The sequence below is a fragment of the Antechinus flavipes genome, chromosome 1 (genome assembly GCF_016432865.1).
Source record: "Antechinus flavipes isolate AdamAnt ecotype Samford, QLD, Australia chromosome 1, AdamAnt_v2, whole genome shotgun sequence".
NCBI classification, from domain to species: Eukaryota; Metazoa; Chordata; class Mammalia; order Dasyuromorphia; family Dasyuridae; genus Antechinus; species Antechinus flavipes.
In genome coordinates, this window is record NC_067398.1 from 683,103,021 (window position 1) to 683,128,076 (window position 25,056).

Sequence of the window (25,056 nt, forward strand, 5' to 3'; positions counted from 1 at the left end):
CTCATCATCAATTCTAATTTTTAAAGAATCATTTTGTACCTCTTTCTGATTTATTAATTTTCTTTTCATATCTTGCTTTCATAGCGCTCATTTGATTTTTTAAACTAATTTTTAAATTTCCTTAAAGGAAATATATATATCTTTAAATCTTCTAGGAATCCATTCACTTTTTGAAGATTTCCCAGTAGATTTTTTTGGAATAATTCTTTTTTTTCACTATTTGTGTCTTTAGCTTCCCTGTTACCAAAGTAGATTTTTATAGTCGGAGTCTGTTTTTGTTTTTTTTCCCCCCCTTCTCATTTTTTTCCTAGTCTATTTCTTGACTTTGGATTTGATATTGTGATAAGTTTGGTATACTTCCAGTGGGGAGATGGCTAGCTTGAACTTTTGTCTTCAAGTCCTTTTATTGCTTTTGAAGCTCAGTGTTCAGCCAGTTTTCAGTGCTCCCCAAATCTGAAGTCTGCTTGCTGATCTCCTGGTCAGAGCTTTGCAATTCCCTGATCCAAATTTAGGCTTCTCAGTTTGTTTATGGTTGGGAGAGTCAGTAGGCTCCTGGGCTATTTTCCTTGTTCAGTCCTAGACTGAGTTCCCCACCAGTCCTCTTGGCTCTCATTCTGTGATCAGGAACTGAAAATTGGATGACAGAGCTTCCGAATGTCATCCATTGCTTGTTAAGGATCCCCTGGGATATTTTTCTGCCCTAAATAGGTTCTCTTTCACTCCCTAGGTGTTAAGAGTGCTCCACATTCACACTCTCTCCCTGGGGTCCATACATTTCTCTATTTCCCTAAGCTGCCGTGGGCTAGGGAAAAAATGACTCATTATGATTTTATTCTTGACTTTCCAATCAGAATATGGACTGGTATAATTTCTAAATCTTTGTGGAGAACTATAGTAGTGGAGAACAATTGATGGATTAATTACTATTTCCTCTCCTTCCTCCTTCCCCCTGCACTACGAGTCTAGAATGCCAAAGAGGGATTCTTATTCTGGGAGATCACATAGTTGAAAAGAGATCCAGGGGAGAGAGCTGGGTGGGTTTCCTGGGTGACTATTAGAGCCATTCTCCAGGCCACACAGTTGGTCTTGTAAGAAGGGGAAAAAATTGCATCAGCATTTGGGGGCAGGGTCTTATTTCTTTAGGAAGGGGACTTGGACCTTTCCTGCCCCTAAGGACTGATGGATGGCTGATGCAACCTTGGCCTCCTGCCCAGTCACCCAATGAGAGATTGTAAATTCCAAATTCCATAGCCTACTAAACAACTTGGCTGCCCCAGGATGAGTTGGAATTCTGGGCCTGGGCCACGGAGGGAACCCTTTTATTCTTGGCTTCGTTGCTGAGCCCCGCATTCCCCTACTTAAATTAGCTGTTGAGCCTGGTAAAAGAGGGATGGGATTCGCCCAGCTGCTGTATGCTCCTTCCCCAGAAATTACATGGTATGTATTTGCATTGAATTTTCTGTGTATATGTTCAGTTTCCCTCCAAGACAGCAAGCAAAAGCTTCTTGAGGGTAAGGACTGTTTTATTTGTTTTTGTATTCCTAGGGCCTGGGGCATATTCTGGAGTGGTTCAGTCTTTTCCAATTGTATCCTCCTCTTTGAGACCTTATTTGGGGTTTTCTTGCCAGATACTAGAGCGGTTTGCCATTTTTTTTCTCCAGCTCATTTGACAGAGAAGGAAACTGAGGCAAACTGGATTAAGTTGCCCAGGGTCACACAACTAGTAAATATCTGAAGCTGGATTTGAAATCTGCAGATTTCCTGACTGCAGAACAAGTTCCCTAAGCCAATTCTACCAAAGCCCTCCCAAAGGGAGGGAATAAGTAATTGGTAAACTCCTTCTATCTGCTGGTCATCTCCAGCCCTCAGCTCCTGCTGAAAGTCTGCAAGAGACTTGCTTTGGGATTTCAGCCTTGCTGACTTCTGGACCTCAGATTTAGAATCTACTCATTATCCTTGACCTGCTGCTTCTGTAATTCCCCAGCCTGGTCAGGGTTATATTCTTATTATTTGGGGGATTAATTGGGGGTGTTAATCTGGCTCTCCTGTCACTCCCTTATGTCATTTAGGACAAATGACTTCCCCTGGGGGAGGGCAATTGTTAAAACTACAATTTCCTTCCCTGCCCACTGAAGGTATGGGGCTGGATGACTTTCCTTTTCAGTTATAAATTATGCTTTTACAACCCAACTTCAGCTCCCTGAACCACTCCTGACCTGGCAACCCTTTTCCTGACTCCTGACCTCAAGTGCCTTCATTATATACTCTAGCCCTCTGGGGCCAGCAGGGTAGGAAATTGCATCAGGGTCAGTGGGAGGGAGGGGCTTGCTATGCTAGGGTGGGGACCTGGGTCTTTCCTGCTCTAGGCCTCCCTAGCTGATGCAACTTTGGCTGCTACTTTCTATAAGCCCTAGAGATTGTCCTTGTTTTGGTAAGAGAGAAGGGTTTCTTACCTTCCAAGATATCTGCCCTCTAACATCTTCAGTTCCATCCCACTGGTATTTCTTAGTATCCAAGATGTATGACCAGCTCTCCACTAAAGAGACTTCTCAGGTCACATTGTTGGAAGGTGTCATTAGTATTATTAAGCGGGTATTTGTACTTGTATTCTCAACAACTTTGCACACCCTTAACAAAGGCTTGCTGATTGATTCTTCTCAAAGGCTATTTGAGGGGAGGACAAGACCTGGTAGGTCCTGCTAGTGGAGAAATGGACTGACTATGTGTTTGCCATCCAAGGCCCATCCTGGCTAAATTCAGAAGCAGGAGAGATGGAGCTGGAAGGGTCCTCAAAGACCATCTAATCTCACTTCTGAATTTTACATGAGGTAACAGGCCAAGAAAGATGAAGTTACTTGTGCAAGTTCACTTGGGGATTTGGTTAGAATTAGAATTCATTTTCAGAGTAATATCAGATTGTACCACAGTTTGGTTGCAGGATGAGGGATTTTTTTAGTCCCAGAAAGTCTTGGAGACCATCTATCAAGGCAGAGAGCATAGGAGCATAGATTTAGAGCTATCTTAGAAGGCCTTTTAAGTCCAAAAACTAAGGCCGAAGTCGGGCCTTATGAGTCTGAATCAAGCTTTCTCGGGGCATCCCATGGTCTTTGTGGGTGGAATGAACATCTGCACCAAATAAAGCCCAGAGCCAGAAGCTTGTCTGGGGCTAATGATCAGATTGGAGTCTGGGGTGGGTCACTTTGTCCCTATAGGTAGTAGTGAAGGAAGGGAGGGGAGTTGAGAGTCTGGCAGACTCAAGGCTGGGGATCAGGGAAGGCCCCTCATTCACCAGCTCTCTCTGGCCTTGGGGTTTGAGGCTGGACCAGTGAAGAGTACGGTTTTTCTATCGGAGAATCTGGATTCACAACCGCGGCATTTACTACCAGGGTACCTTAGGCAAATCCCCACCCTCTGGGTCTTTCCCTCTGTAAAATGAGGGGGGTGGGACTACATTGTCTCTAAGGTTCCTTCCAGGTCTGGATTTATGACCCAATAACCCTATAACCCTCCTATAATCCTGGCCAACCAAGGACCTGGGAGCCAAGACCCTGGCAAGAAACTACAGGAAATCACACACGGCGCTTTCAATTTCCAGCCTGGTCCCAGCTGCTGACTCTGCTTCCCTCTGGTGGCGAAACTCACAAATCTTGGCTGCATTTCGCCCTGCTCTGGCCAGACCTGTGGACCACAGGGTTTCCTCCATCAAGGCTCACTCACACAGGGACAGGCTAAGGGCCCACCTTGGAGCATGGGAGACAACCGGATCTCTGCCCCCGACCGCCTTATCCTGGCACAGGCGAAATAGCTCTAGGCTGAGTCAGTGGACAGGGACTCTCCACCTAGCTCTGAAATTGTGACCTTAGCTGCCATTTATCCCCTCTAGCTGTCAGCTCCCTTTTTTTTTGTAAAATCGGAGAAGGTATCGGTTCTCAAACTTTTCGGTCTCAAAAAGTTATGCTTTATGTTCTTAAAAATGATTGAAGATCTGCTATCCCAGAGCTTCTGTTTATGTGGGCTGTGTCTGACCAATATTCATTGTATTAGAAATTAAAACTTCAATATTTATTGTAAAAATAGTTTTGACCTTGCAGACCCTTCAAAAAGGCATCACACTTTGAGGACCAGTGATGGACAGAGATGGAAAGGACCTTAGAAATCATCTTGTACAACTCCTTCATTTTACAGATGAGGGAACCTCTGAGGCCCAGAGAGAAGTGATCTGTCCTCATGAACATACTTAGTAAGTGTTTGATGCGCCCTAGAATCCACTCCCACCCTCCAGCTGGAGATGGGACTCGTCTCAAGGTTACAAACTTCTCGGTGAGGGGCATCTGGGCAGTAGCTATAGCCCTGGACTTGGAGCCAGGATAGACCTGAGTTTAGAAACATAGACACACTCAGGCTGACAAATCAAGAAGCAGGATGAGTCTACACAGCAAGAAACTCAAACACCAGAGCTGTATACAAAGCAGGAAGAGATTGTGTTTGATTCAAATACCACACAGAGACAATGAGGCAATCCCTAGATGTCTACCTTCTGAAGATCTCCAAGCTAGTTCACTCCTCACCTGCCTTTTGGGAAGTTTCTGTTGAACTGCCTGCAGGGGATATTGTGTCCTGCCTTCCCAGGAAAATGGGCCTCGGAACTAGACCAGCAGTGGCCAAACAACTGCTCACTTCTTGCGGGACTGAGCTATTCTTTGATGAGTCTCTTAACTCATATTCTATCCCCTGGAGCCCATGCCTCTGGGTGGGGAAATACCAGGGAGAGGACTGTTTCAGAACTGAGGGGAGTCCTGACTGAAAAGACTTGGATGTTTCCAAATAAAAGACAGATAGCAAGCTGCGTTTGTACCCTGTTCTCCCATCTGAACTGTGAGGTCAAGATGGCCACTGGGGGAGATGGGATGGGCTTGCTGATGCTTCTTGATACTCAGCTGAGCATGGGAAGCCTCCTTGAGGGGAAAATAGAGCAGGATGGTCTTGGGATCCCCCTGCTCTGTGAGCCCTTTCCCTGGGGGAAGGGAAAATAGTGGTCAGAGATGATCACTTCCCAGGAAGGGGCCCAGACAGCTGGGCCTTTGCTTCAGACATAGGGTAACAGGATTGGTTTTCCTTGTGGAGGCATTTTTCTGGCTTGGAAGAATGATGTAGGAGCCTCACCCTGTGCCCTTCTGTGTCCAACAGCCTTGAAAATTTACTGACTGGCCAGAGTCTGACCAGCCCGTCCAGGAGGGTGGAAGACTTGGTGTTCCTTGTTGCTTCCCATCCTCCCCACTCCCACCTGTTCCAGGGGCCTCTGGTTTCTGAGAGGCCAGGATGGAAGAGCTTTGGGCCATGGGCTGAATTAAAAGAAAAGAGTTGATTGCAACTCCAAACTGCGCCATTTTCTCCTGGAGAATATCTCACCAGCCCTGGGCGGGGGGGCCCCTGCCCTTGATGTTGGCTGTGAGTGGTCCCTGGTGGAGGGGGGGCAACCCCTGCTCTTCCCTCTCCCAGCCCAGCACCAGTGCTATCAAAGCGTCGCAGCCATCAGGGTTGCTGTCCAGATGCCGGCCAGAGCCAGCTGGGCCAAGAGCAGCTTGGAAATGTGCCCCAAAGAGGAAGCGTTGGAAGTGCAGGAGCAGACCTCGTAACCACTGTCCGAGCGGCTCTCGTCATGCTGGCCGGGCCTCGAGCGGGCCCCAGTCCTGGCTCCCTCGGCTCTGACTTCATTTTCAGGGCCGTCAGCCTGCAAATCGCTGCACACCAACCAGTCTTTGGCGGTGGACTGTGGGTAGCCGGGGGCAGCCTCCAGCTCACTGTCCAGTACTTTCCAATAGTCTTTGCCCCTGAAGAAATACGAGGCTCCTGGGGACAGAGACAGAGACATCCATACATGGGGGAGGGTGTTGGGGCTGAGATCAGACCTTGCTCCCATTATTCCCTCCCTTCCAGGCCCCAGCTTGTTCCCATTCTGAGGCCTGGCCCAGGGGCCCACCCTGCAGGAGGGTAGACTTGAGACTAGACATTAGAGAGGGCTGTTTGGGACTGTTTGGGGCAGAGCAGGAGCTCAGGAGTCAAATCTGCCCTCAGATACTTAACATTAGCTGAGTGAGCTTGGGCCAGTCATTTAACCCCAATTGCCTCCCCCCAAAAAAAAACTTCCCCAAATTCAAGAACCCTCCCCCCAAAAAACATGACCCCCCCAAACGTCTGTTTAATGGGACAGATTTTTGTCTAAAGGCTGAGACATTAGAAGTCTCCTCTGTATATCTGTAAGTACCTTTGTATGAATGTATATATAGGACTCCTGATTGCCTTTCTAAGATTACTTTGTATCTACTTTGTATATCTTTTGTATACATCATCTAAGAGTATATACTTTGTTTCCTTCATTAGAATATCAGCTCTTTGAGGGCAGGGACTGGGACACTTGTGTTTGGGATTAAGTATGTTGTTGCTGATCATGAGGATTAGTGTTTTTTTTTTTTTTTTTTAAGGTTCTCTGGGTTCTAGTTCTAAGTGATCAGAACCACTCAACAGGGCCATGCTGAGGTTAATGTGGCCATAGTCCAATGATAGACATAAGATTTGGAGTTGTGGACTTGGGTTCTTGTGTTCTGAGTTTTGTGGACAAGCCCTGGAAACCTTTGAGAAGCTTCCTGAGGAAAAAAAAAATAAAGAAGGAATAAAAAAGAAGCTTCCTGTGTCTGGCAGGGGACTCACCATCAGACCAGCGCATGGCATCGTCCAGGATGCTGGGGATCCCCCTCCACAGAGGGCTCTCTGCGGGATACCCAGGGTCCATCCTCCGAGCGTGGTCATCATAGCGCCAGTACAGATGGTCCTTAAAGAAATAAGTCTTGTCATTGTGGGCCCAGGAGAAGGCAGCATCGATGCCACCTGGCGGGAGGCTGAAGTCGGAGACAGGCCGAGGGTATCCTTCCTCAACGTTATTGTCTTTAAAGACCCAGTATCTGTCTCCTGGGGGGAGAGGAAACAGGCATGGAGCAAGAAAATGGCAGCTGTAGAGTGGTGGGAGTTGGGGAAGGTAGGGGGAAGGTAGGCAAATCTGTCTCGGGGGTGGCCTAGAATAGTGCTGCCCTACGGATGGAGGAGGGCACCAAATGAGGCCCATTTCCAACCCCTCGAGCTTTCAACCCATAGGGTCCAGCGGAAAGAACACTGGATTGGAGTCAGAGGGGATTGGTTCACATTCCTTGCCTTTCCCAGCAAACCTTTATGATCTTGGGCTAATCAACTGCTTTTTCTGACCCCTTAGTTTTCTCACTTGTAAAATAAGAAAGCTGATCTACATTAGAGGTGTCAACCATATTCATTCTAGATGCAACAGTCCTGAGTTCAGCCTCAAACAAATTAAAATATAATTGGGAAATATTTAATAAAATAAATAAAAAACAAAATATTTAACAAAATAAAAATAACAATACATAAAAATAATCATAGAATAGTATATTATATATTATATTTTAAAACTAAGTCAAACTATGTGATAAGCAGGGATTCTTCTATATGGGTCAGGGCCATATATACAATATACACCCATATATCAGTCACCAGATATAGCTGATATTGCTTACGTCTTTTCTAGCCTGACATAGAAGAATCTATGATCTTTCCTTTTATAGCTAGGGAGAGTTTCTAGAATGATTGTCCTTGCCTCTATTCTTCTGTTCTCTTACTCATTTCTCAGCCCTCTTGTATTTAGGCCTCCAACTTCTTCATTCAATTGAAAATCTCTTTCTGAGGTTGCTAGTGACCTCCAAATGGCCACGTCCAATGGCCTTTTCCTTCTCCAATTCATCTTCCATTCAGATGTTAAGTTAATATTCCTAAAGCATAAATCTGACATCACTGCCCTTCTCAAGATGCTCTAGTAACTCCCTTTTGCCTTTAGTATACAAAATTCTCTGCTAGACATTTAAAATTCTTTACTGTCTCTCTCTGTCTGACCTACCTTTCCAGGCTTGTTTTACATCTCTCTCTTTCCACTAGGTGATAGAGTGAGTAAAATACTGAGCCTGGAGCAGCAATACCCTGAGTTCAAATCCAGCTGTGGGCCAGTCACTTAACCTTTGTCTAACTCAGTTTCCTCATCTGTAAAATTGGGATGTTGATATCCGGTTGTTTCAGTCATGTCTGATTCTTTGTGACCACATTTTAGGGTTTTCTTGGCAAAGATACTAGAATGGTTTGCCATTTCCTTCTCCAGATCATTTTAGAGAAGAAGAAGAAGAAACTGAGGCAAATAGTCTTAAGTGACCAACCCAGGGCCATACAGCTAGTAAGTGGCTGAGGCTAGATTTGAATTCTTGAAGATGAATCTTCCTGGGTCCAGTATTTTATGACTATGGCACCATCTACCTACCTACCAGGTTACTCGTGAAGAACGAATGAGATATTTGCAAAGGGCTTAGGATGGTGCCTGGAATAGAGCAGACACTTAACAGATCCTTGTTTCTATTCTTGCTCCTGCACACACAGACACAGACACAGTCACACACAGTAGTTCCAATCCAATTGGCCTCTTGTGTATGATACTCCCCCCACCTCTTTGCCTTTGCAAAGATGATCCTCCCAGTATGAAACAATCTTCTTCCATCCTTTTGCTGCTTAGAATCATCAGTTTCTTTAAAATTCAGCTCAATTACTATCTCCTACACAATGCCTTTCTTGACCCTTCAGATGTTAGTGCTTGCTTTCCCAAAATAATTTTGTATTTATTTTGTGTTTCCTTATATGAATCCATATTGTTTTCCCTGATAGAATATAAGCTTCTTGAGGGCAGAGACTGTGCTGTTTTTGTCTCCGTAGCTTCTTTTATCATAGACCTTGAAGTATAGAATGTGTTTAATAAAATTTTGCAGAGTAAGAATGAATTGGGGCCTTCTCATTTCTCTTAATACTTTCTCAGTGATTGAATCAGCTCCCATGGGTTCAATTATCATCTTTATTAAGGTAATTCACAAATCTATATATCAGCCTTGCAATTGTGAGAAATGGATGGACATTTAGTTTCCACAGTTCAAAGATTAAATTGGAGAAATGAAACAAATTAGAAAATGAAATCTACAAAGACATCAAGGAATAATCAAGGGTGGAAGTTTTTAGATTTGAACAGGAGTTGTCTGAACTTGTTTCCATAAGAATGTAAGCTCCTTGGGGGCAGGAACTAATTAATAACAATCTTTTAGTTTTAGTTTCTTAATTTAACCTCAGTTTCCTTAGCTTTAAAATGGGGATAATAACTATCTCATTGTGAGGATCAAATGAAAAAGTATTTGCTAAGTGGTTTGCATAGTGCCTGGCACATAGTAGGTACTTAATAAATACTTACTTCTTTCTTTCTTCTATAATTTCTCACCTCAGCCTAATATTATATTAGCTTTTTTTTATGTCAAATCACACTGCTAAATTAGGCATGGACCCACACTTAACACCACATACCAAGATAAGATCAAAATGGGTCCATGACCTAGGCATAAAGAACGAGATTATAAATAAATTAGAGGAACATAGGATAGTTTATCTCTCAGACTTGTGGAGGAGAAAGAAATTTGTGACCAAAGATGAACTAGAGACCATTACCGATCACAAAATAGAAAATTTTGATTATATCAAATTAAAAAGCCTTTGTACAAACAGAACGAATGCAAACAAGATTAGTAGGGAAGTAACAAACTGGGAAAACATCTTTACAATTAAAGGTTCTGATAAAGGCCTCATTTCCAAAATATATAGAGAACTGACTCAAATTTATAAAAAATCAAGCCATTCTCCAATTGATAAATGGTCAAAGGATATGAACAGACAATTTTCAGATGAAGAAACTGAAACTATTACCACTCACATGAAAGAGTGTTCCAAATCACTATTGATCAGAGAAATGCAAATTAAGACAACTCTGAGATGTCACTACACACCTGTCAGATTGGCTAAGATGACAGGAAAAAATAATGATGAATGTTGGAGGGGATGCGGGAAAACGGGGACACTGATGCATTGTTGGTGGAGTTGTGAACGAATCCAGCCATTCTGGAGAGCGATCTGGAATTATGCCCAAAAAGTTATCAAACTGTGCATACCCTTTGATCCAGCAGTGTTTCTATTGGGCTTATACCCCAAAGAGATACTAAAAAAGGGAAAGGGACCGGTATGTGCCAAAATGTTTGTAGCAGCCCTGTTTGTAGTGGCTAGAAACTGGAAAATGAATGGATGCCCATCAATTGGAGAATGGCTGGGTAAATTGTGGTATATGAATGTTATGGAATATTATTGCTCTGTAAGGAATGACCAGCAGGATGAATACAGAGAGGCTTGGAGAGACCTACATGGACTGATGCTAAGTGAGATGAGCAGAACCAGGAGATCATTATACACTTCGACAACGATATTGTATGAGGATGTATTCTGATGGAAGTGGATTTCTCTGACAAAGAGACTTAACTGAGTTTCATTGGAGAAATGATGGACAGAAACAGCTACACCCAAAGAAGGAACACTGGGAAACGAATGTGAACTATTTGCATTTTTGATTTTCTTCCCGAGTTATTTTTACCTTCTGAATCCAATTCTCCCTGTGCAGCGGGAGAACTGCTCGGTTCTGCAAATATGTATTGTATCTAGGATATACTGCAACATATTTAACATATATAGGACTGCTTGCCATCTTGGGGGGGGGGGAGGAGGGAGGGAGGGGAAAAAACGAAACATAAGTGATTGCAAGGGATAATGTCGTGTAAAAATTATCCTGGCATGGATTCTGTCAATACAAAGTTATTACTAATTAAAATAAAATTAAAAAAAACATCACACTGCTGATTATTCTTGAGTGTGAGGTCCACTAAAATCCCCAGATCTTTTTCAGATAAATTATGTGTAGCCATACCTTTTCCATCTTGTGCCCGGGAAGCTGGTTATTATTATTATCATTTGTACTCCAATTTCTGTTTAAAGGAATTATACAGCGTTGCACAACTCATATATGTCAGGTTTTCCAAAACTCTGAGGGCAGTTTTTCCCCTCTATGCTGTGCTATCTCTAGTCATTCTCATTTATTAAAGCAGGTCCTCTAAAGATTCTACAAGGCAATATTTTGTTAATCCAGTTCTAGGGTACCTGAAAATAACTAAACAGTTTCTTTATAAATGTAAATTTCAGACCTGTCCTAGATCTTTCACTAGGTCAAGGTGGGAACCTCTCACCTTTAAAGAAGACAATTTTATGGTCGCTGGTCCTCTCATAGACAGCATCCACACTATCCAGGTGGAATGGGAGACCCCTCCAGAAGCGATGGATCTGGGCAGGCTGGAGAGAGACCAGATGCCTGTCCCGGGTCAGCCTCCAGAAATACTTGCCTGGGAAAGGAGAAAGCGCATGGGTGTAGGTGAGCCCAGCTCACCAAAGCTCTTCCCCTCCCCTTATCCTCCCACTCATTTGGAATACTCAGATAAATATAAAAATGCATAACTAGAAGAGACTTTGGGAACCTCTAATGTAAACCCTTGCAGCAGTTGCTGGTGGAGAGTGCTGGTATTGGAGGCAGGAAGATTCATCTTCCTGAGATCAAATCCAGCTTCAGACATTTACTAGCTGTGTGACTCTGGACAATCTTGTCTGCCTCAGTTTCCTAATCTGTAAAATGAACTGGAGAAGGAAATGGCAAACCCTTTCCTTATCTTTGCTAAGGAAACCCCAAATAGGGTCATAAAGAACAGAATGTGACTTGAATGACAACAACAACAGGGATCTTGTTAAGTATTAAAGGTACAAAGAAAGGGAAAAAAAAAACTCAAAACAGTTCTCTCTCTTGAGGAGCTCATAGTCTAATGGGAGAGACAACAAGCAAACAACTGTGTACAAAAGTCAGCTAGGTGGTGCCATAGTGCACACAGCACCAAGCCTGGAGTCAGGAAGACTGCCTAGTTCAAATGTGTGTGATCCTGGGCAAGTCACTTATCCCATTTGCCTCAGTTTCCTTATCTGTGAAATGAGTTGGAGAAGAAAATGGCAAACTTCTCTAGTATCTCTGCCAAAAAAACCCTGAATGGGGTTCTGAAGAATAGGACATGACTTAAATGACTCAACAACAAGGATAATTTGGAGATAAATGAGTGTGCTTGAAGGAGTATCAATATATATGTTCAAGCTCTCTAGTATGAGGACTGGAGCTGGGGAAGAAAATAAGAGGATGGATGAGATCATGAGGAATATAGAGGAGGGTCCTGGAAGCTGAAATTTCCCATTAGACCATATAGCACCTTGCTCTCTGAGACTCAGGTTCTTGGTCTACAAAGTGAGAGTGGGTGGAGCAGATGATGTGCCTTCTAGTATTCTCACTGGTCATCCCTTCATCCTGAACCACTCTCCATCCTCATTCCTGTCCCTGGGCTTCCTTCAGGGCCCAGCTAAAATTGTATCTTCTTCAGGAAGCCTTTCCTGGTCATCCCTACTTCAAGCATCTTTCCTCTGTGGATAACCTCCAATTTATCCTACATTTGTCTTGTTTGTGCATAGCTCTTTGCTGGTTGTCTCTCACATTGGACTGTGCTCTCTTCTAGAGCAGAGACTCTCCTTGCTTCCCCAGTACTTATCACAGTGACTGCTGAATAGTAGACACTTAATAAATGTTGTTGACTTGACTGTTATTATCTTGGTCTTACAGAAAAGGAAACCAAGTCACGGCGAGGTTAGATCACTTGTCCAGTCATAGAACTAGTAAGCATGTAAGACAGAATTCAGACCAAGTCTTCCCAACTCTCAATCTCTCCACCATGACACACTGCTTAGAAAAGGAGAAAGACACTGGGTGGCCAGTCAAAATCAGTCTTAAGTATATTAGGAGTACAGAAACATCAAGCAGTCAACAAGCACTTTTTGATTACTATTATAGGCTAAGGACTGTGCTAAATGTTGTTGATTAAAGTGACAGTCAGCCAAGGACAGGAAGACAGGATTTCCTGGTCATGGAGAATGAACACGTCTACATGCATATATGGACACGATAATACATACATCCTTAAAATCTATGCTCATAAGCACACATATTCATCATCCACCAAATAATAATACTAATAATAACAATAACAAATAAATATGATATTTAAAGATTTGGAAATCATTTTATAAATATCTCATTTGATTGACGCAACAACCCTGTGTGATAGGTACCATTACTCTCATTTTTTAGATGGGGAAACTGAGGTTGAGAGAGAGGAAGTGATTTGACTATGGTTATATTTTAAAAGTGTTTGAGGCAGGATTAAAACTCAGATCTTCCTGGCTCTGAGTTCCATTTGTTCTCCATTATGATACCTAGTTGCCCACAGATACTGATGAAATCATAACAAAAGAGTCCATTTGTATGTGTGATGTCTCACTGTTGATCTTCATTAATTCAGCTGTCCTATCTCCTTCAAAAACCTTCTCCCAAAGATTCACTCCCCTCTTCACTCCTCTGTCTCCAGCCCCATTCTGGGCTTTGATGGAGAAAAGGACAGGTGTCAACTCCTAATCTCCCTGGTCCTCAGTTTCCCCATCTTTCAAATTGATGCCCACTCTCTCTGCTGCTACCTTTGAAGAAGAAGGCCTCCCCTCGGATCTGGGCCACAGCATCAAAGTTAGCATTGCACCGATGGGGTACGTCCTTCCTTAGCCTGTGGAGAGATCCCAGCCCTTGTCTGGTCAGGTGAGGTCTTTCTCTGAGATACCAGCCCCCTTCCACTTTGGATAATTCAAAATACCAGATAACCCGCCAAACCTTGATAATCCAAAGGCTTAGAAATAATTTAGTTCAACCCTGATAAAAAGTAATCACAATTAAAAACTGCGAGAGATTTAAAAAACAACAGGGAGCAATTCAAAATGGCAAGGAATCCAACAGTAATTTTTCCCAAACTCAGGGTTCCATGGATATGAATTTTCAGAAAGGTTGATTGACCTTAAATACTTTTTGCTCAGTCAATTGCTTTTTCTTAGCCTATATTCATTGATTTTTTAAAGAAAAAAAATAACAACTATGGAGATATGCTTAGCACAGGGTCTGGCACATGTGGGCACTTAGTACCCCCATTAAATGGAGGAAGTGCTGAAAGAGTGATTAAGGGCAAATATCTAATTTTTTTTTTTAAAGGAGAAGGATGGAATGGGAATGGGGCCTACAAAATATAGAACCATGGGATGGATTTTGATTTTGGTAAAATTTTGAAACATTTACATTATTAAGGGGTAGTTACTGAACTTCTAGAAAAGGAATAAACAATCACAAAAATTCAGATTAGCCTTACTTTTTCAGGCACAGGCTATATTAGACTAACCTTATTTCCTGTCTGTACAGAGTTGTTAAACTGGTAGATCAGGGGAATGCTTAGTTTTAGTTAAGTATTTGATAAAAGATCTCTATTCTTGTTAATTAATGCTATTAATTTTTAAAAAATTTTTTATTTTATTTAATAATAACTTTATATTGACAGAATCCATGCCAGGGTAATTTTTTACAACATTATCCCTTGCACTCGCTTATGTTTCGATTTTTCCCCTCCCTCCCTCCCTCCACCCCCTCCCCAAGATGGCAAGCAGTCCTATATATGTTAGATATGTTGCAGTATATCCTAGATACAATATATGTTTGCAGAACCGAATAGTTCTCTTGTTTCACAGGGAGAATTGGATTCAGAAGGTAAAAATAACTCGGGAAGAAAATCAAAAATGCAAATAGTTCATATTCGTTTCCCAGTGTTCTTTCTTAATGATATTAATTAATGATGGAATGCCAGTTTGGGAATAGGTCTCCAGTGGAGGGCCTTAGGGATCTATGCTGGGACCTGTGCTAGTTTTATTAAAATATATTGTCTGCTCCTTACATTTGCAGATGACACAAAGTTGAGAAGTATAGATGAAATATTGGATGACAAAGATAAGATTCAAAAAAGATTCTAACTGCCTATAAAATTTGGCTGAATCTTTTAAAATGAAATTTCATATCTATCTATCTATCTATATGGGTGCTTGGTTTCAAAAAGTCAACTTCACAGGGATAATTAAGTTCAGTTGAAGAACAATGACGTTAGAGTTAAAGAACCTCGGCTTAAGACACCTAAGTAAGGCAGTAGATAAAGTACTGGGTCTGGAGTCTGGAGGACTGAGTTCAAATCCTGTTTCAGAGAATTACAGCTATGGGATCCTAGATGAATCATTTAAACATTGCTTGCCATAGTTTCCCTAACTGTAAAATAGGGATAACTATAGTACCTATTTCCAAGGTTGTTGTGAGAATCAAATGAGGTTATTTTTGTAAAGTGCTTGGTATAGTGCCCGGTCCTCAGTTTAATAATTGCTTTTCTTTCTTTCTTTCTTTTTCTTTTTCCTTCCTTCCTTCCTTTCTTCCTTCCTTCCTTCCTCCTTTCCTTTCTCCTTTCCTTTCTCCTTCCCTCTCTCCCTCCTTCTCTCTCTCTCTCTCTCTCTCTTAAAAGCCCTGTCATGCTAGTTATGTGATCTTGGGTAAGCACATCCTTACTGGACTTCAATTTCCTCATTGGTAAATAAATTGAACTATATGTCTCTGAATTATGCAAATGATTGAATTATATATCTCCGTGGCTCCTGTCAGCTCTATGATTCTATACAAGATGGAGAAGAAGTGGCTGAGACAGTAGCTTGTCTGAAGAAGATCTGAGGGTTTTAGCTCAAGATAAGTTGATAGTTTGATATGGAAGTCAAAAAAGCTGATGTCATCTTAAATTGCAAAGAAGCATAGAATCCAGGAAAAGGGACTTCTAGTTCTTCTACATTTTGCCTTAGCCAAACCCAGCAGGAATATTATATTCAATCCTGGATGCTGCATTTCAGGAAGGCCATGGTAAGGTGGAGAGCATTCAGAAAAGGGCAAAGTAACTAGGGTGGCAAAGACTCTGAATCCATGCTATATGAGAATCAGTTGAAGGATTTGAGATTGTTTAACCTGGAGAAGAGAAGGCTCATCATACCTTCTTGCAATTGCAATTGCAATACTTAATTGCAATGTACAAGTATATGAACTGTTATCCTATGGATTCAGATTTCTAAAAGACATAGATCACCACCTTGAGTCCACAGTGTCTACCAGATACTAATCCTTGTCTTCCTTAGTCCAGTTATCTACGAACATGTCCTAGTTCATGGAGTGCTTTGGCATCTGCCAATAATAAAGAACTGGAAGAAAGCACTTTTCAGTTATTTGAAGAAAAAGTTCCAGATACATAAGGAAAATTTGATGTTCTGAACCCCAAAAGAGAAGGGATCTCACGCTCAGAACCATTCCAGGGTCACTGTGCCAGAATGGTGATTTCTCACTATATAACGGTATTTGAGGCAAGTCCATTCATGGGGAGAAATTTGCAAAGAGAAATTCATCCTAAAATTCACTGACTCTAATGTCTTCTTTCTGGCAAATGCTGGACCTGACATACTTGGTACCTGGTTTTCCATCTGTACTGCTAAGACTGATGGGTAGCATGGAAAGCATGTGGTCTTTGGCCAGGTGGACAAAAGGTATCAGTACTATGGAAACCATGTAAGAAGTGTGTGTGTGTGTGTGTGTGTGTGTGTGTGTGTGTGTGTATGTGTATGTGTGTAGCTGAGGAGAGCAATCCCCCTCCATGCCCTCAAATTCTGTAATCCTGCAATTTCCTTTGAATTTTATTTTCCTTTTTCTTCAATAAGTCTGGTCAAACTGCAGAATTAAATAGACAATTAGAAAATAAAAGCATGTATATTTATGAATGTGCATTTGTCTATATTAATGAAGTCAGGAAGACTCATCTTCCTGAGTTCAAATCCAGGTGGCCTCAGATACTTGCTAGTTGTGTGATCCTGGGCAAATCATTTAATCCTATCTGCCTCAGTTTCTTCATCTGTAAAATGAGCTGGAGAAGAAAATGGCAAACTGCTCTAGTATATTTGTTGAAAAAATCCCAAATGGGTTCATGAAGAGTGAAACACAAGTGGAAAATGACTGAAAAACAACAAAATATGTATAAAATTCATTCTTCTTAAAATCTTTCTTAATTCTAATGCTTTCCTTCTCAATTATTTACTACTTATTCTGAATGTAGCTTGTTTTGTTTACATCTTGTCTCCCCCATTCGATTGTAAGCTCCTTGAGGATAGGGACTATTTTTTGCCTCTCCGAATCCCCAGTGCTTAGCACAGTGCCTGGCATAGAGCAGCTGCTTAATAAATGGTTATTGAGTATATACATCTTATATGTGGAGTGCTGTGGAAAAGGAATTTGATTATAAGAGATCCTGCTTTCACAGAATCATTCTTGATATCCAGAAGCTGGAAATAAGAGTAAATAGGAGAGAATGAATACAATAGCATGAAATAGCATGGTAAGGGAAGTTGTTCGGTAAGAAAGAGGTGTTTTTTTTTCCTTAAAAATTTTTTTAAAGCTGTACTGGGGAAAATAGAAATCCCCAAAATGGGGGTTTTGTTGTTATTCAGTTGTGTTCAATTCTTCATGGCCCCATTTGGGGGTTTTCTTGGCAAAGATACTGGAGAGTTTTGTCATTTCCTTCTCCAGCTCATTTTACAGATGAGGAAACTGAGGCACAAAATTTAAATGATTTGCTCAAGATCACCCAGCAAGTAAGTATCTAAGGTCACATTTGAACTCAGGTCTTCCTGACTCCAAGCCCAGTGTTCTACCCACTTGGCTGCCTAGTTGTCCCCCCAAAAGGATAAATGTCAGGCACTTTTATTTGGGTAAGTGGGACAACACAACACTATCTGAAATGATAGAGAAGGTTGAGCTGCTCAATTGTGACCTTGCTTAGCTTTTTTTGCCAAGAAGAGTGATTTTTGTACTGGAAATGTCAATATTAAAGTGCCAACCAGGAGTCGATACTCAGAATAATTAAGAAGATTAAGCAGATCTCCTGTTATTTTTGTGGGAAACAAGCCTGTGGGCTGGAAGGTGATACAGTTAAGATTCAGCATTGGTCAGATACTTAGGCTCTCAGAGTAGTTAATGGCTTAATATCAATGTGGTCAGAAGTCTCCAGTGGAATGCCCCAAGAATCTGTGCTGTGTCCTGTGCTATTAAATATTTAAAAATTTGACCTAGATTCACATGTGCAAAAATGTTTGGGGCAGCCCTTTCTGTAGTGGCACGAAACTAGAAACCGAGTGGCTGCCCATCAGTTGGGGAATGGCTAAATAAAGCGTGCATATGAATGTTATGAAATATTATCGTTCTATAAGAAATGATCAACAGGATGATTTCAGAGAGCCCTGGAGAGACTTACAGGAACTGATGCTGAGTGAAATGAGCAGGACCAGGAGATCATTGTAGACGGCAACAAGATTATACCATCAATTCTGATGGACATAGCTCTTCAACAGTGAGATGATTCAGGCCAGTTCCAATGGTCTTGGAGAAAGCCATCTACACCCAGAGAGAGGACTATGGGAACTGATAGTGGATTACAACATAGTGTTTTCACTCTTTTTGTTGTGATTTGCTTGAATTTTATTTTCTTTCTTATTTTTTTCCTTCTTGATCTGATTTTTCTTGTGCAGCAAGGTAATTTTATAAATATGTATGTCTACATTGGATTTAACATATATATATATATATATGTATATATATATATATATTTACCATGTTTAACATAAAAAGATAAACTTGACCTAGAAAAGGACCAGCTCTTCAAATTTGCAGCTGACATAAAGCTGGGAGGCACAGCCAATGCACTGGATAATGGCAATGGGATCCTAAAGGGTCTTGACAGCACTGGGTTAAATCTAATAAAATGAATCCAACTAAAATAAATGGAAAGACTTGTATTTGAATGCAAAAAAAAAATCAAACTCACAAGTACAAGCTGGGAGAAGTATGATTAGGTAAGATTTGGTCTTCAAATGTCTTGGATTTTTATTGATTTGCTCTTCAAAAGTCTTAGGTTTTTACCTATCTATCCACCTATTTATTTATTTTAGTGGACTGCAAGCTCAGTGAGTCAGCAATGTGATGTGGTGGCCAAAAAGTCATTTTGTTCTTGGGCTCATTAAGGAGAAGCATAGCTTCCAGGAATGAGGAGGTCCCACTGTCCTCTGTACTGGAGAGCACACAGCTGGAATACAGAATTGTGTTCCGTTCCAGGCACTATCGTTTAAGAAGGACACACCGATAAGTGGGAAAATATCCAGGGGAGTGTAATTAGGATAGTGAAGGGCACTGAATCTATGTCATGTAAAGGAACTGGGATTTTTAAGTAGAGAAAAGGGAATATGCAGGGGGTGTGTAATTGCTGTCTTCAAAGTATCTGGGAGGTTGATGTGCAGAAGAATTCGATTTGTCCTGTTTGGCCCGGAGAGCAAAAGAAGCAATGATGAATAGAAGTAGTAAGGAGACCAAGTTAGGCTCAGTGTGAGGAAAGACTTCCTAATGAACAGAACAGGTCCAAAGTAGAACAGACTGCCTGTGGGCTGGGGGCGACTTTTCTCTCTTGTGGGAAGTCTTCAAGCAGAGGCTGCTCTGATCCCACGCCTGGAACGCAGTCCCTTCCTTCTCATGTCTGCCTCACAGGGTATCTCTCTCCCTTTAACACTTAGCTCAGTCAGGAAGCCTTCCAATGGCTAATGCCCTCCTCCCAAACTAGTTATTTTATAGTGCCTTCAGGTTTGCAAAGCACTCTACATATATACGCTGTCTCATTGGATCCTCACAACCATCCTAGGAGGCAGGTACTGTTATTATCCCTCATTTTACAGATGAGGAGACTGAGGCTGAGAGAACCTTGCTCAGGAGCTCACAAAGTTAATGCATATCTAAGGCTGAATCTGAACTTAGAGCTTTTTGACTCCAACTGTGTGATTTTATCTAGTGTGTGTGTGTCTATAATGGATGAATATGTATATGTGCATGTGTACAATGCATGTATATATGCACACACACGTGCCTAATGTACGCACATGTTTACAGTATATACACATATGTATAACGTGTGCATGTATCATGTATGCATGAATGTGAATGTGTAGATAGTGTAGGTATGTGTGTATGTATATGCGCATGTATACAATACAGACATATGAATACAATGTAGGTATATGTATACATTTACAATGCACATACATGTGTATAATGTATATACATGTGTATAATGCACACATACATGTGAATGTGATAATGTAGCTGTGTATATGTACATACAAGTTATGCATATGTGTGTGTGTATAATGCATACATATATACAATGTAGGTATATGCACATGTGTATAATGCATGCACACATATATAGTGTATACGTGTGTGTATATAACATGCATGCATGTGAATGTGATCATGTGTTTATGATATGTATATGTACTGTAATACTACTTAGGAATATGTGGATGTGTATAATGTATGCATATGTATACAATGTAGGTATGTGCACATGTGTATAATGTCTGTACACGTGTATAGTATATACATGTGTGTATACAACATGCATGCATGTGAATGTGATCATGTATTTATGATATGTGTATGTATATGTACTGTAATACTAGTTATGTATATGTGGATGTGTATAATGTACGCCTATGTATACAATGTAGGTATATGCACATGTGTATAACACATGTACATGTGCATAATGGATGCACAACACATATAATCTGTATACATGTATGTAGGTATAAGATATGGATGCATGTGCATGCACACAATGTATGTATATACATGTGGGCATATAATGTTGCACACATGTAATTCATGCACATGTGTTTAATGTGTACACATGTCTCTGTGTATATAATGTGTATGTGCATTTACACGTATAGACAATGTATGTATATGTGTTTGTGGATAATGTGTGTGTACTTATTCACTTTTTCTCTCTGATGTATATGTAATTTTTTTATGTTTGTCTCTCCACACAGGTAGGGCAAGTAGGGATTATCTCACTTTTGTCACCATATGCTTGGCACTTACTTGTTCACTGGTTGACAGTGAGGATTTCTTTCAGTTAACAGTTGGACTCGATGTCCAGCTCAGATCAGATTCTGTGCTTCTGCCTGGGACAGGGGTAGCAGAAGGACCCAGGGATTGGCTGGAGCTTGGAACTAACCAACATGATGGAAAACCTTCCCTTCCAACACTCCTTAGAGCAGGAGTTCTCAAACTAAGGCCAGCGGGCCAGATGTGGCAACTGAGGATGTTTATCCCCCTCCCCCAGGGCTATGAAGTTTCTTTATTTAAAGGCCCACAAAACAAAGTTTTTGTTTTTACTATAGTCCGGCCCTCCGACAGTCTGAGGGACAGTGAACTGGCCCCCTGTTTAAAAAGTTTGAGGACCCCTGCTTAGAGTATCGAATCTGCATTCGGATAAGGAGATATGGCGGGTCAGAGGATTTGGTGGGACAGACACAGCCCTATCTCGTGGGAAACTCTGCCCTTATCCCCCCACTTCGGGCTGGCTTGGTGGCTTACGGTACTGTGGTGCGATTGTCTGGGAGCTCTGGGAGAAAGGGGTGATTGTCAGTCTCAGTGGCCTCTGGCTTGGCTGTAGGGGAGACTGACTCCCGGACACCTGTGATGGGAGATAAGAAGAGATGTGAGAAATTTTGCAGTAACTCCCACCTATTCTTCTCACTCCAGTTATCTCCCTTACCTCCTTCCTGGTCTTCCCCAAGCCTTTCTGTCCAACTCGGGACAGGAAAGGAGGACCAAAAAAAAAAAAAAAAAAAAAAAAAAAAAAGAAACCCCAGCAACATCGAAAAATGCTGAGTAGGGATAGCACAATGTACAGGGCTGGGAGCCAGTAAACCATTCACTTATCACTCACTCGTTTCAGGAATCTGGACAATAACTCTAATTCTATTACAGAAATCTCCAGTATCATTTGCTTTGAAAAATTATTATGGTACTTTGAACAGCATAGCAGAATAAACTCCATTCAAAAAAAACCCACTCAAGGCAAGGAATTGGAAATTGAGAGGATGCCCATCAGTTGGGGAATATGATATAGTAGAATATTATTGTTCCATAAGAAATGATGAGCAGGCTGATTTTAGAAAAGCTTGGAAAGATTTACAGGAACTGATGCTGAGTGAAACAAGCAAAATCAGAACACTGTACAATAAGATCATGTGATGTTCAGCTGTAATGTTCAGGCTGGCTTTCTGGAGGACCGTGGGATCAGCCTGATTCGTTAGTGGAGGAGTGAGGGAGGCAGGAGAGCCACACGAGGCTGGTCAAAGATGGAATGTCTCATTTCCAGTCCTCTCAGCCCTTATATACCTTAGTACAATTACCTCATTACACTGATTATGTGTGAACTAGAGAACCCTTACATCACCATGCTAAGTACTAAGTATATATGTGAACTAGAGAACCATCAATTCCACTGAGTTCACACCTTGTTTCAAGTATACTTCTCCAGAGTTCCGGCCCTCTACATTCAGCTATTAGCTGTAGCTCTTCTCAGCAATTCAGTGATCCAAGCCAGTTCCAATAAACTTCAGATGGAAAATGCCATCTGCAGTCAGAGAGAGAATTCTAGAGACTGAATGTGGATTGAAGCACACTATTTTCACCTTTTTTTTCTTTTGTTTCATTTTTTTCTTTCTCATGGTTTGCTCTGATTTTTCTTTCTCAACATGATTCATATGAGAATATGTTAAGGAGGAAGGGAGAAAAAATTGAAACTCAAAATCTTACAAAAATGAAAGTTGAAAGACATCTTTATGTGTCATTAAAAAATATATATATACTTTTAAAGTAAAATAAAAGTCTTATTCATGCTTTACCTTGTTATCTTGTCTCAGGCCATCTCTTCTACAATCTGGCCTCCTGGCAAATGCCCTTTCCTTCCCCCATCACTCTCACCCCTGTTCTAGAATCATGGTCAAATCAACTCTGCTGCTGTTCCTGGATGAGATATGTCAGTCTACTTCCCTTTGACTCAACTCACCATCTCTGTAATTTCCTAGACCAAAATGTCCCTCCCTTGGCCACCATCCTCAATGACAAATATGGAAATATGTTTAGAATAATTGTACATGTTGAGTCTATATTGTATTATTTGTTGTCTTAGGGGAGGGAGAGAGAGGAAGAAAAAATTGGAACACAAGGTTTTGCAAAGGTGAATGTTGAAAACTATTTCTACGTGTATTTGGAAAAATAAAATACTATTAAAAATAGGATGTAAGCTCATTGAAGGTAGGGACTGTCTTTGCTTTGTATTAGTACCTTCAGAGCTTATTATTTGGCACACAGTAGGCTTTTTTGATTTTAACTTTAGCATTTTTCTCCCAATCACACATAAAACAATTTTAAACATTCATTTAAAAATTGAGCATCCAAATCCTCCCTACTCTTCCTTATCTCACCACTCACTTCCTAAGATGGTAAGAAATTTTATATTGTTACATTTGTGCAATCCTGTATTGCACATATTTCCATATTAGTCATGTTGTGAAAAAAAGCAGCAGACTAAAAAGGAAAAAAAAAACCATGAAAATAATTAAGAAAGTGAAAAATAGCATGTTTCAAATCTGCATTCAGATTCCATCAATTCTTTCTCTGGAAGCGGATAATATTGTTCATCATTAGTCTTTTGGAATTGTCTTAGATTGTCGTATTTCTAAGAAGAACTAAATCCTTGTACAATGTTGCTATTACTGTGTACAATGTTCTAGTTCTTACTTCACTTTGCATCAGTTCACACACCAGCCTCTTAAATATTTTCCGCTCCCATTTATTCTGAATTGTCTTGGATTCCTTAAAGCTCTGCAAAGTCTTACCCCAGTTCAGAAGCTCAAAGTGGATTTTGCCAACTGTCTTTTGATTCTGGCAGCTGATGCTCCCTTTATTGTCATGAAATTGAATACGAGATCTTGGTCCCCGCTGAACACTTTTTTCACTACCTGGCTAGTAGCTCATCTACAAGGATGAATGATGAGCTGGCTGCTGTGATTTCTGCCCTGAGTGGAATCCACCTAGCTTCTGACTCAGACCCCTGCCCTCAGGCTCTGGGTATAAACTAGGAGCAGATGCTATTTTTGCCTTGGTCTCTATGCCTTGACCATTGACTCAACTACTTGTACTTGTTTTAGTTCTGGGGCTAAAGCCCTCCTTCGTATTCTTTCCCCTGCTTGTCTTTGAGATCTGCATCTGGTTGAAATGAGTCATTAGGAAGATGGATCAGTCCAGTGGAATTACATGGTCCCCTATCCTGTCTGCCATCACTCCTCCCCCTTCCCTCTCTCCCCTCCACATCTGAGGCTACAAGGCCTGCCCTGGGCTTCAGCCTCAGATGGGAAGTGGGGAGACTATGAAAGGTTGAGAGGCCAGAGGGTACTCTGTGGGTGTGAGGGTATGTGTGGGTAGTACGTGAGGTCAGCAAAAGAGAGGAAAGAGTCAGGGCCGGGTGCGAAGCTCACCGTACAGTTGCCAGATGCGAACTTTGTCCTCATAGGGCAGGTCATATTTCAGGGGGTCGCCCACAGGACCCTGATAATAGGGTCTCATGATGGACTGTATGGCTGAGATGTGGGTGAGTCCAATGGCATGGCCAAACTCGTGGACAGCCACAGCAAAGAGATCCGTCCCATGAGCATCTGAAGAAACATGGAAATAAATACCTGTTAGTTCTGAGACCAGGCCAGAATGGGGCTGAGGGGTCCCTGGTAGCCAGATCATCTGTTCCAAGCACAGGCTTTTGGATGCTTTTTGGAAGCAGAAAAAGCTTCAGAACTTAGCATAGTGTCTAGTGTATAATGAGCACTTAACAAATGTTTATTGATTGACTGATTGATTGAAGAGACTCAGGGGACTCTCCGGGATGTACCTTCAACTTCTCTAGCTTGAATCTTGATTGCCCAGAGGATACTACAGAACTCTGGTTCTGGAACCCTTGCAGGATTTCTTCTCCCATCAGTCCTACCCCAGACATCGCCCGCTATCGATCCCATCAATATTTCTATTTCCCAATAGTGCATTCTCAGGGGCCCTGGCTTTTGCTGTTGGCCCATTTACCGTGCACTTATAAGAACTACCAGGCTTTCTCATCTATGCTGTATCCA

At 41.5% G+C, this 25,056-nt stretch overlaps 1 protein-coding gene across 1 annotated transcript in view; it reads right to left on the reverse strand.

Moving 5' to 3' along the window:
* Positions 1 to 4,035: 4,035 nt before the first annotated feature.
* The window catches only part of MMP17 (matrix metallopeptidase 17), a 65,316-nt gene continuing 44,295 nt past the window's right edge, over positions 4,036 to 25,056 (reverse strand). Inside the window, exons 5-10 of the mRNA XM_051972591.1 lie at positions 24,415 to 24,591; positions 21,461 to 21,560; positions 13,576 to 13,658; positions 11,208 to 11,360; positions 6,709 to 6,966; positions 4,036 to 5,850 (exon numbers count right to left, since the gene is read on the reverse strand). Of these exons, the coding sequence (XP_051828551.1) occupies positions 5,516 to 5,850; positions 6,709 to 6,966; positions 11,208 to 11,360; positions 13,576 to 13,658; positions 21,461 to 21,560; positions 24,415 to 24,591 (1,106 nt within the window). The 3' untranslated portion in view covers positions 4,036 to 5,515. The remainder of the gene's footprint in view (positions 5,851 to 6,708; positions 6,967 to 11,207; positions 11,361 to 13,575; positions 13,659 to 21,460; positions 21,561 to 24,414; positions 24,592 to 25,056) is intronic.